General features: G+C 37.4%; 2 protein-coding genes across 5 annotated transcripts in view; one reads left to right on the top strand and one right to left on the bottom strand.

Annotated features, from left to right (window-relative positions):
- Nucleotides 1-12,634, bottom strand: part of LOC106874394 (serine-rich adhesin for platelets) — a 46,284-nt gene extending 33,650 nt beyond the window's left edge. The window contains exon 1 of one of the 2 annotated variants that reach the window (XM_014922118.2): nt 12,406-12,634. The gene's annotated coding sequence lies outside the window, so the exon portion shown is untranslated. Of the gene's footprint in view, nt 1-371; nt 704-12,405 lie in introns of those variants that run through there. The other variant, XM_014922126.2, reaches the window with a different exon arrangement.
- The window catches only part of LOC106874409 (uncharacterized), a 24,421-nt gene continuing 12,220 nt past the window's right edge, over nt 791-12,991 (top strand). Inside the window, exon 1 of one of the 3 annotated variants that reach the window (XM_014922153.2) lies at nt 791-1,592. Coding sequence is in view for 1 of the 3 variants with exons in the window: in XM_014922138.2 (XP_014777624.1) it covers nt 1,652-1,706 (55 nt within the window). In the remaining 2 variants the exon portion in view is untranslated. Of the gene's footprint in view, nt 1,711-12,991 lie in introns of all 3 variants that reach the window. The other 2 variants (XM_014922138.2, XM_014922145.2) reach the window with 2 other exon arrangements.

Genomic DNA, 12,991 nt, shown 5'->3' with positions numbered 1-12,991 from the left:
AGTAACAAAACTATATAGAAATGCAGCCACTCCTACACACGTAAACTTTAAAATCTGTACCAATCAAAGGAAAAATAAAAACTGTCATTTAATTCTAACGACGATTAATTTGACAACGTATCAGCTGATTTAGTTTAAATTCTTCTATCGCTCTTGAAATTCTCATCAGTTAGATAATTATGGCATAAATAACTCTTTCAGATGAAATTTTATTAATTCAGTTACCGACTATTAGAATCTAATCGTTTGACGTTCTGTTTGTTATTGAAAGGAAACTGAGAAGTAAACATAAAATATATAAACAATGCATTATACACAGATATATATATATTTGTACTTTTAAAGTAGTAAGCAACAATTGGCCAACTTACGAATAATAAATAGCTGCATTTGCATAGAGTAATGTAACAATGTGCAGAATAAATGTTGACCACAGCAATAATGATGTAGTTTATAGAACAAGTGCACCAGGAAGTCAGGTGGTGGTGGTGCCAACTTTACTGACAAGTCTGTCCACATTCAAGTAAACGATTTTGAATTTCGAAGCAAGAATCTATCAACCAATCAAAGAGCGATCTCGCGCGAACCTCGTTCATATCTGAAATACATGTCATTTCCGAGAGAAAATGTATTTTCACTCTATTTTATTTTCGTGCTTTGCTAATCATACTTGTAAATTTCATTAAAATCTTACAAATTATTTCACTTGTATCACTAATTCTTTTGTTAGTTTGGTTTTTCCGGCTTATGTTAATAGATGTTTTCTGAGATTAGCACAAGGACATAAAATTTTGGGCGAGTAGCCAGTAAATTGACTGGTACTTTATTTTATTGGCCCCTGGAATATGTATGGCAAAGTTGGCCTCAGTGGGATTTAAAGTTGTAAGGGACCGTAACTAAGTATGTTCTCCGCTCAAGTAGGGCCGACATAACAGCATTATAGGCTCCCTAGGCAAATCAATGCACTGGGCTCTACTGTAATTATTTATTAATGGCAAGCCACGACATAAATAAATCATAATTGGGCCCCTAGGCCCATGACACCCCTGGACAACTGCCCAGTGTTTTGAGACGACACTGCGCTCTGGCGATTCTACTATGAATATTTCTTTCCTTTATTTTCGTTTTTTAAAAGTCAGGAAAGCTAGCAATGCTCACAACATTCACAAAGTTAAAAGGGAAGGGAGAGTTATCCTCAGACCGGAGACCTGACCGGAACGCTTGTAACAGAATGGACACCACTAAAGATACACAGGTAAAGATACACTAGCTAATGGTGTTAAACCGGACGATGAGTTAAGACAACCACTCTAATAGGTCAGAGCAGGATTTGAACTCTGAACATAAAGAACTGACACAAATACCATAACGTATCGCATATGACCTAACAGCTCTGCCAATCCACCACCCTGCATTGGCACATTTTTATCATCTTCGAAAGGACGAATGGACACAGTTGATTACAGCGAGATTTGAACACGGAACACTGAGAATCGGTTCGATGTTTTAACCACACTGCCAATTTGCTGCCGTACTCCGTACGAAAGGAAACTTTTCATTGGTCTAAATCACCTAACGTGTATTTCACACAGGTATATATGGTTATTGGTTATTTACTGTAGGATTGACCATAACTTCATGCAACCTTCTTATGCATCGGCAAGCTTGTCCGATATGTTTGGACATGCTCATACTTAGATCTGCAGGTCGGTGCGTGAATAAGTGCTTATTATTTGTGTGTGTATGTGTGTGTAATATATTTCTGTTGGCGTTACTAGTCAAACTTAATGCCCTGATAACAACAATAGAAAATTATGTATTTTGTTATTATATTATTACCATTCTTACATTTAATAACTCTTACTTTTTTTTATTTCACCTTTTTCACTTTACAACTATATTCGTTATTTAAATTTTAACATGTAATTTTTTTTTCTTTCTGTTTAGTTGTTCGCCATTTGTAAACTTAAAACTATTTGAAAACTATTCCCGGCAAACTATTCTCAGTTTGTTCAAAGTTTTGGAATATATTTCTATGCATCCTTTGTATGCTAATAAACTTTGTGTTGCTAGAATTCCTCTGAATAAACTACTTACTCCGAATAAAACAGTATTTGTTACAATGCCAGTTTTATTTCCATTTTATTATAATAATAAGTGAACCCTCGCTTTTGGCATTTTTGATGGATATATATTTATCAATTAAAACAATTTTTATTTTTTTAAAGAAAAATAAGGTGTATACCCCACTCACTCTCTGGCATTGTATATACTTGCTTTTGTTCTTTATTCGCTTATGAAAACAATATTGGTATGGTCTTGATGAATAGGTGGGGGGGGGGAATTATCGAGCGAAAGCAAACTAGCAACCAGCTGAGAGATGTATATTGCACTACAGAGGAATTTGGATTTGTGTGCACGATAAATTTATGTTCAAAAATATATACAGAGGGATACGGTTTTGTAATTTTGATAATTTATAAAATACAATATATATATTTAGACACTTATTTAGAGTTTAGGACAATTCTTGCACTTTTGTCATTTTGCATTTAGTACCATTATTGTTTGGCTGATAAGTAAAGGATTTTTTTTTTGATTCTGGAATCGTACGAGTTACTACTTCCTTAAAGGCTTGAAATATTTTGTGCTGTTCTTTTTGTTGTCGTTTCTACGTACACCTACAAATAGATATGTATATATTAACAGGCATATATATTTATAAATACATATGCACGCATATACACACACCTATCGGTGTGTGTATATCTACATAAACACACGTGTATCATTTTTGTGCATGTATTTAGAAATGTCATTCTATTTCTGCTTGCTGGCATAGATTCGTCAGGTTGTCTTTTCTTCTTAAGAGCCATGGGCGTCCATAGATTTGGCTTCTACGGAGGGACACCCTTCCTATCGTCATCCATTTTACAAAATGTACTGAATGCGTTTTCTCATGCGTTAACACTAGGGAGGTTTAATAGTTCTCGGCAAGTCAGGACCGAAAGGACCTTACAACCCTGTGCATTCTCAGTTTATTGCCAACCCGTGTAAGTGGGTGCTTTTCCATGGCAAAAGCACTAGAACTTGTCTCGCACACTTATCACTGCAGAGGGATCATGGTGGAGTCCTTCTTGGCATTAACACAGGATTTGAGTACTTTGTTCTCAATAATTGTAGAGTACTTACTGACCTAAAATGTGTGGATTGACGAGGAGAATAGGAGAGTAAACAATGATGATGGAAAGGCCAGAAATAGATTGTTGTGAAAGAACAGTTAAAATGAATGTGTAGGACTTAATAACCTGTGAATTTGCTTTGGTGACCAAACAGGGTTCATTTCTGTCCATCTCTTACTCCCACTTCACATTCTTATGAAAGGACCCTCTCCCTCCTCTTCTCCTTACCCATTGTATCCTATCCTATTCTCATCTTGTACGTTGAGAGTTTGCTCTGGCACTCAACCGTCTTTATTTCTTTCCCAACTTCTCCCTCCCTCCTATATAAAGTGTGGTAGCCAGTATCTCCTCTGTACCATCATACTTTAGCCTTTCAACACATGACGTAAACCCACTTTCCCCTCTCAAATACTTCCCATTCCCCCTTAGCATGTTCTTTTTGTCTTGCAAGTTATTTAGCTACCTCACAAGTGTTGGTGGCACAAAAAAGTACTTAGTACACACTGTGACATAGTTTGTCTTAGGAAAGGCATCCGTTTGTAGAAGCTTTAGCTGACACTAGAGCTCAGTACAGCCTTGCAAGCTTGCCAAAGCCTGTCAAGACATCCAAATCGTGCAAGCATGGAAATTGATTTTATATATGTTTGTTTGTATATGTACATTCGTTTGCCTTGTCAGGGGCTTAATGCCCTCAGCTTAAGCCCTTGGCCCAACTGGTTTCAAGTAGTATCAGAAAGGATTGGGTGACAGTATGTGGACATTCTAGACCCTGACTGAAGAATCAATTGGCTGCGAATGATTTGTGTATCTTGCTTTGTCTTGTTTGCCATTGTTGTGCTATCGGCCTTTTCCTGCTCATTATGTTTTGACGATTTCCTTTTGTTGTTTTTTACCTTTGATTTATATATATCATCATCATCATCATCATCGTTTAACGTCCGTTTTCCATGCTAGCATGGGTTGGACGGTTCCAGTGGGGTCTGGGAAGCCAGGAGGCTGCACCACGCTCCAGTCTGATCTGGCAGTGTTTCTACAGCTGGATGCCCTTCCTAATGCCAACCACTCCATGAGTGTAGTGGGTGCTTTTTACGTGCCACTGGCACAGGGGCCAGAGGAGGCTGGCAACGGCCGTGATCAGTTGGTGCTTTTTACATGCCACTGACACGGAAGCCAGTCAAGGCAGCACTGGCATCGGCCTATATAAAAAGGCCCTGTTCTTTCGTTTTCTCTCTTCTCTTATATATTTGTATTCAATCTGATAAAGCTACATGTACCAGATCAGATGTGCTATAAAAGATGTCAAATATTATTCTCATAATTTTCTATGGCAGCACTGACTGACATAGGCAGCAGAAATGGCTGTTAGCAATGTTAAGTTTTTGTATTAAAAAATAACTGGTGGTAGTCAATTTGTTTGTTGATCAAAAGTTTTCTCCATTTTCTGCTTGCTTATATATATATATATATATATATATATATATATATATATATATACTTAGGTTGTTTGTTATGGCCAGTCAGAGAGTAATCATTAGTTTTGCACTTATAAAGTGCTTAATTGTATTGTAGCTTGTCAGACTCATTGACTGGAGGTACATAACCTCTCTACAATTGGAGAGAGGAAGGGCAAGGTTCATCCAATTAAACAGTTCAGAGCTTTGTAGGTGTGAAACCAATGGTCAATCTCTGACCAGCCATAACAAGCAACCGAAGTATTAGTGTTCTAGCTTCTTTTTGGATACATGAGCTACTGACTGATTTATATATACTAGCAGAAAGACCGCTCTCCAGACAGTTTTCTGCTAACCCCTTAATAGTATTTTCACATTTGATTCCCAATTCTAATAATTTTAATATTTTACGTCTAATTATTTCTTTGTATAATACTGCTCACTTGCTTAGTAAATATTGCTTTCGTTGCCAGTGCTGCCTGACTGGTCCCATCTAAGGAATTTACTAGGCTAGCTATTAATGAGCTTACATAGAATTAAAAGCCATTCTTTTTATGAAACACTGCTTAACTGCTAAAAGTGTTACATCATATGGGCATTATTATAATTATTATTAAAAGAAGGATGTTTCTTTTGTCTTAGACACAAAGGAGAAGGATTAGTTAATTCACTGACTTATATAACAAGTACATATCCACAATTCATTCCTATACATATGTAGCCACCCCTGCAGCTAAATCTCCCTAAATCACTTCCTACCTTCTAGAAAGCTTAGATAAAAAGGCATTCAATAATGTAGTCTTTGATAAACTGAGTAAAAGACAGTATGAGCACAACTGGAGTATTTATAACATTAGGTATTCTTGATGGTGCTAAACAACAGCCACCTCTTAAGTTATCAAGCTTGATTCTGATTTTTTTTTTTAATTCCTGTCCTTTATCTGAGAGTAAGGAAGATAACAAACCCTTTCTCTATCTTCCTTCTCAAAGCAATTAAACATATCAAACTTTGCTATTGATTAAATTGCTGGTGACTATAACCAATTTCCTTGGACTCTGGTAGAATGATTTTACTCTATATAACATTAAAATATGTTGGCATTATGCTTTATATGTAGAGACATAAAAATACTTGAGTTGTTAACCAATCATGCAGTAAGACCACTGGAAGTGATGGCCCTTAGACCAATCTTCTTGTCAGATCATCATCATCATCATCATTTAACATCCATTTTCCATGCTGGTATGGGTTGGATGGTTTGACTGAAAACTGGTAAGCTGGGGAGCTGCACCATGTTCCACTCTGATATGGCATGGTTACTACAGCTAGATGCCCTTCCGAATGCTAGCTAGGAAATAGAAAACTTTAAATTCAAATGGCTCCCTCCTCATACCTTGCAAACAAGATTGGCACATGATTATTACTGTCAAACATTCAGCTAAGGGTCAGATAGTTTCACTGTCTTGAGTGCTAGGGATAGAATAAGGCTAAGGGAAACTGGTCTGACAGAAAAATTGAAGCGAAGCCCTTTCAGCAACTTCTGTCAAATTTCTATCAGACTCCTGCATCAAGTCTCCTCTTCAACCATCTTAGCCATGCCTTGATACTGGATATAGACAATCCAGAATAATTGCTGCATAAATTTCTCCTACTTAAACCTAGATCATATGATTTTTGTCTCAAATGACAGGAGCTTCTTGGAACCACAGGCAGTAAACCTTTACACTGTGGTAGCTGGGGTATCAAATACATTTGTAATAATGAAATATCCCCATTTCTATAGCTTCCACACTTTTAAATGCACACAGATGTATATGTGGGAGCAGTTATGATGAGCTGGTCTTCAGCACAACTGTTCTCTTTGCTGAAGTACCATATATCTGAAGTTATGGCCTTTACTCTTTTACATGTTTCAGTCATTTGACTGTGGCCAAGCTGGAGCACCACCTTTTGTCGAGCAAATCGACCCCAGGACTTATTCATTGTAAGCCTGGTACTTATTCTATTGGTCTCTTTTGCCGAGCCACTAAGTTACGGGGACGTAAACACACCAGCATCAGTTGTCAAGCGATGTTGGGGGGACACGCAAACACACACACATATATATACATTTATACGACAGGCTTCTTTCAGTTTCCATCTACAAAATCCACTCACAAGGCCTTGGTCGGCCTGAGGCTATAGTAAAAGACACTTGCCCAAGGTGCCATGCAGTGGGACTGAACCCGGAACCATGTGGTTGGCAAGCAAGCTACTTACCACACAGCCACTAACTATCAGTAGACAAACGCATGGTTTTTGAGGAGCACAAGTTTTAAGGCTGAAATACTGGAAGGTCACAAACTGAAATGCTTTTCAAAAGCTTTGTTTCATTAGTTACATTCTTACTTAAGCAGTGGTGAATGTGGTTCTGAGTATATTCTTCATATATGAAGCATATTCTTCATATAATTTTTCTAGGTATGACTGTGGTAAGAAGCTTGCTTCCTATCCATATGGTTCTGGATTCAGTCTCGCTGCATGGCACCTTGGGCAAGTGTCTTCTTCTATAGCTTATGAGTGAATCTGGTAGACGGAAGCTGAAAGAAGCTTATCATGTATGTTTGTATTTGTCCCCCCCACCTCACCATCACTTAACAACCGATGTTGGTGTGTTTGTCCCCGTAACTAAGCAGTTCGGTAAAAGGGGCTGATAGAATAATTGCTAGGCTTACAAAAAATAAGTCTTGGGTTCCATTTGTTCAACTAAAGACTGTGCACCAGCATGGCTGCAGTCAAATGACTGAAACAAGTAAAAGAATAAAAAATGGTTAGATGTTTTCATTGTTTTTTTCCTATGGTGTGAAAGCATGTGTTTCCAATGACTGTGAGATCTAGGTACTTGACCCACTAACTGTATAGTTAGTTATAAATTCAAACATACCACATGCAGAGGTGTATGTATGTATGTATATACATGTGTGTATATGTGTAAACACACACACACCTACACACACACATATATATATATCATGACCATTTAATGTGTTTTCCATGCTGGCATGGATTGTTGGATGGTTTGACAGAAGCTGGTGAGCTAGAGAATTGCACCTAGCTGTCTGATATATATATTGTCATGTCTAAGAGCCTATTGCTCAAACATATCAGTATGTTAAAATCAATGTCACTTTCTTCATAAAGAAAATTGTTTGCTTTGATAATAACTTGTATATTATTTTATCGACTAACTTCAAAGTTTCACTGGCTGACTTATTTGTTAAGCATTTAAAACTCTTAAATGTGTGTGTGTGCGCGCGTGCATTTGCACAAATTTACATGTGTAGAAGTCATCATTTAACATCAGTTATCCATTCTGACGCCTCCATGTTGTTTTGTTTTGGACCAACTGTCCGTACCGAAAGAAGATTTAATTTAGCCAAGCGTCACACACTCAACTACCAGACACACTTACAAACTTCTAAAAGTGGTGACAATTGGGTTAAATATTCAAGACAGTATGATTAATTAAATCCTCTGAAGGTGGTACAACAGCATAACTGAAACCAGTTAACCCTGCATTTAAACAGGCCATATTCAACCCAAATATTCTACTTGTTTTATATTCAAACTGACTATATCCATCCTCTCACACCTACCCTACAATGTTATTCTGAAAATAAACAATCACATCATTAAAATCCCTAAGCCACATGATAATACTGGATTAATTGAAGACAATACGAATAAATAAGCATTAAATTTGACAGAGTAATCTGAATGCTAAAGGGTTAAAGTTGATACTCTAGCATGACTAAAACCAGCAAATATAGATAGATGGATAGATAGATAGATATACATAGCACAGGGATGACCATGTGATTAAAAATTTGCTTTGGAGCCCCACTCTGTTTAAGATTCATTCCCATTGAGTGGGCATTGTCAGCTGATGTCTTCTACTATAGTTTAGGGCAGACTAATGCCTTGTGAATGAAATTTTCTAGATGGAAACTAGAAGAAGCACTTGTGTGTCTGCACATGCATGCTTGTATGTGTGAATGAGTGTTTACTATGTCTTGACATGTGTTAATTGAAAACAAGTCACTGTTGCACAAATAATATTGTTTGTCCACAATCCTTCATGAAATTGTGTCTGGATGTTAAGCTGTACATTGAAGGATGAGAGGAAATATTACTTTAACTGAAAACAAGTGTGAGCTGGCAACAGAAAATGCATCTGGCCATAGAAAAATCTGTCTCAATACCTTTTTGCCTGACCCATGCAAATATGGAAAATGGACATTTAAACAATGATATGTATACACATCCATTGTATCCCATAAATTATGGGATAAAATCTAACTCCTAATCTATTTTATACACAACATTTATACTATATTATTCATAAGACTAGGAAATAGATGTCTTGAATTGTGTATTATGTTACTGATATTTTTTTTATGTTAGAATCCATAATTAGATGGACAACCATTGTATGTCATTCACTGGGTGTGTGGCTTTTATGTCATACCATATGTGCTTTCCTCTGGTATGAAAATAAGGATATATAACAGTAAACTAAGGTTTGCTAAAGCATTACTAATGGAGTGTGGAGGCGCAATGGCCCAGTGGTTAGGGCAGCGGACTCGCAGTCATAGGATCGCAGTTTCGATTCCCAGACTGGGCGTTGTGAGAGTTTATTGAGCGAAAACACCTAAAGCTCCATGAGGCTCTGGCTGGGGATGGCGGCGGACCCTGCTGTACTCTTCCACCACAACTTTCTGTCACTCTTACTTCCTGTTTCTGTTGTGCCTGTAATTCAAAGAGTCAGCCTTGTCACACTGTGTCATGCTGAATATCCCCGAGAACTACGTTAAGGGTACACGTGTCTGTGGAGTGCTCAGCCACTTGCACTGTAATTTCACGAACAGGCTGTTCCGTTGATCGGATCAACTGGAACCCTCGACGTCATAAGCGACGGAGTGCCAACAACAACAACTAATGGAGTCCTACTGTAGTACACTGATATTAACATGTTAACCACCACGGTCTGTCACTAGAACTCACCAGTGATGCCACATACTTCATGCAAGGAAATGTAATTTTTTTCATTTTCACAATATCCCATAATTATCTAAATATCTTTGAAACCATGTCAAAGATACAGGATGAAATATTCTCTCAGATTATAAAAATGTACTGCCAGCAACACATATGGTGGTTGTGTGTAGTGTGCAATGAACCACCAGTGGTACATTTGGCAGTTAAAATGTCATTCCATAGTTAAAATTAAAGCATTTACTTCAAATTTTCTTTCCTGTTTGCTTCAGCACTGTCTGTTGTCTTTTACAACTGCACGTAAAGCTAAGAATCAAATACTTTAGCAAAAATATCATTTCGAAAGAAATTCTATATTTGATTTTCTATAAACATCCAACAATTTTATAGTTATCAAAATAATTGGAATTTCCATGGGTAGTGCTAGTAACAGACAGTTTAAGCTCAATTGATTTGGCAGAGAATGAGCTTAGATGAGATGCAATTCTAGTTTTTATTAGGTTGGGTTATTGCTGATGTTTGTTTCATAGTGGGATAGTTGTAAGAGAAGTTTTTAGCTTAGTGTAAGCCTCTGTTCCTAGCATTTGTTGATCTGGAGAATGCCTTTGAAAAAGTACCAAGATCTCTAGTTTGGGTGTTCTTTGAGCAAACTAGAAGTAGATGGATACTTTATGATAGCATCACTAGTCATGTACAAAAATGCAATTATTCATCAAGGTTTAATCATCAGTCCCCTTTTACAGTTCTCCAAGGCATAAAATCTAGGAATTTTAATACGCTGACAACCTAGTTAAAGCAGAGTTTACGGAAAACTTAGTTACAGACATGAAAACATTTAGAATTGAAGGTACTGGTGCTCCATGGAAGGAAGCTTTTGTTACCAAGGTGATCTAATCACTTGTGGAGGAGGGTACCCTGAGAGTATATAACCAGAATAAGAACAGAATTTAAACCCTCTAGCATTCACATTATTTTGTCAAATGTAATGTTTATTTATTCACATTGATTTGAATTAATCATGCATTATCTTGTTGCTTAGAGATTTCAATGACATCATCATCATCATCATTTAACGTCCAATTTCCATGATGGCATGGGCTGGATGGTTTGACAGGAGCTGACCAGCTGAAAGGCTGTTCAAGCCCCATGTCTGTTTTCACATAATTTCTGTGGTTGGATGCCCATTTTTAATGCCAACCACTTCACAGAGTGTACTGGGTGCTTTTATACAGCACTGGTGCTTGTGCTTTTTATGCGGCACCAGCATTTACAAACCCATAAGTTTAAGGATGCTCAGCTGGAGAGAGTTTAGGGATGTTCAGCTTGCAGGGGATGAGCCTCTATACAAGGGCAACTACGCTTTTATTTAGCTTGATGTGTCTTTTCAAGCACAGCAAACTGCCAGGAATCTCAGCCCTCTGTTATCCCCTTAGATCCTTTCTCACCACTTTGTCCTGATTGTATATTTTTTACAATGACAATCTTATGTCGGGTCGAGAGGCCAGATCTGGACAGTTTGAACATAAAACAGGTAGCGAATTTTGGACAGGGTATACCTGGTTTAAATGCTAAAGGATTTAAAAGTTTCAAGGAGATATTACCTCTGCTAGCAACAAGGGGAATCTCTCTTCAAGCAAAGGGTAGAACATGTTACTTGTGTACACAGTGTGATGGCTGAATGGAAATTAAGCAATTATGCTCTGCTTCATGTCTAATGTTAATGGGCACGAGCAATGTGGAAGAGATGAGCTGAGAGGAAAATTGGGAATAAAAGGGAATCAAGTATAGTGTACAAGAGACAATTATATTGATATGTGATAAATATGAAGTTAGGTGCATAAAGAAGTTTGAGGAAAACTGAAAGAGGAAGCCTTCGAAAGACCTAAATGATGAGTGCTCATCCCAGGATGTTGTTCCTCACAATGGTATCAAAGTAATGCAACAAATGATGAGATGCTGTGTAAGAAAGGACCCATCCAACCCATAGAAGCATGATGAAGCTGATCTAAATGTTGGTTGTATGATTAAGTATCTCATTTTGCAACTGCACAGCACTCTGGGCAAGTGTTTTCTATAATAGCTCCAAAATGACAAATTCCTCATATGTGAATTTGGTAGCAGAATCTGTGTAGAAGTCCATGAAATACATGAATGTGTGTTTGGACCCACCACCACCACTAATTAACCATTGTTGAATTGTTTAATTACATTCCCATAACTTAGCAGTTAAAAAAAAAAAGACCAATAGAATAAGTACCAAACTTGAAAAGTATTAGGATCAATTAATTCAGCTAAAATCCTTTAAGGTGGTGCTTAGCATGGCTGCAGTCCAATGACTAAAGCAAGTAGAAGATACATATAATTCTTATGAAGTTCACTACTTCTTACTTTATGGTTTCTGTTTTGTTGTTTACTCCCAGGTCATCTCTATTCAAGTATACCTATGATCGTCCCTTCAGCCATGATTTTTTTTTTCTTAGAATTGGGGTGAGACCACATTACCCTTCCCTTTTAACTTTCTTTTTAAAGTCATATGTGATTGAATGAAAGTTGGTTATTTATTGCAAATAACCAACTAGATGTTCCTTGTGATCATTTTGTTTGATCCCTGCCCCCCCCCCCACCATTCCATCATGTATTGGCACCTGAATTATTGGTAAGCACATAAGATTTTTTTATGATATTAAAACATCTAAAGAATATATATATATAAAAAAACAAAATTACTACTACTTACCTTCACATTGTACTTTGACTTGGTTCTAAGTAGAGGTACTTTTCTTCCATTTATTTTATTTTATTTTACCCAACACCTTCTGTGCAATGTTGCTAATCTCTAAACGGTCAACATGTCCAAGTGATATCTTCTGGTCTTCCATTCATGTGTTCTACCTTTTCACCGCCTCATGTAATAGTACTCTAACTGGAAGTATTCATTGATTTACAAGTAATGTTTAAATGTATCAGTTGCCAGGGTGACATAAGTGGGAAGATTCTCTCTCTCTCTCTCTCTCTCTTTCTCCTTCCTTCACCTCCTCCCTCTTTCTTACTCTCTCACTCATTTTTTTTTCTAGTGTCTCTCTCTCTCTCTCTCTCTCTCTCTCTCTCTCTCTTCCTCTCTGTCCTCTGTGACCTGAGCTGTCTGTCTCTTTTAGTCTGTCAGTTTCTCTCTAACACCTTTCTCTTTCTTCTCCCCTCTCTCCCCCTCCCTCTTTCTCTTCTTCCCCTTCCCTCTTCTCTCTCTTCTTCCCTCTCTTCTTCCCCTACTCTCTTTTCTTCCTCTTTTCCCTCTCCTCTCCCTTCTCTGTCCCCTCCCCTTTCTC

Source organism: Octopus bimaculoides, chromosome 5 (genome assembly GCF_001194135.2).
Source record: "Octopus bimaculoides isolate UCB-OBI-ISO-001 chromosome 5, ASM119413v2, whole genome shotgun sequence".
Classification (NCBI taxonomy): domain Eukaryota; kingdom Metazoa; phylum Mollusca; class Cephalopoda; order Octopoda; family Octopodidae; genus Octopus; species Octopus bimaculoides.
This window is presented reverse-complemented; position numbering and strand designations above follow the sequence as displayed.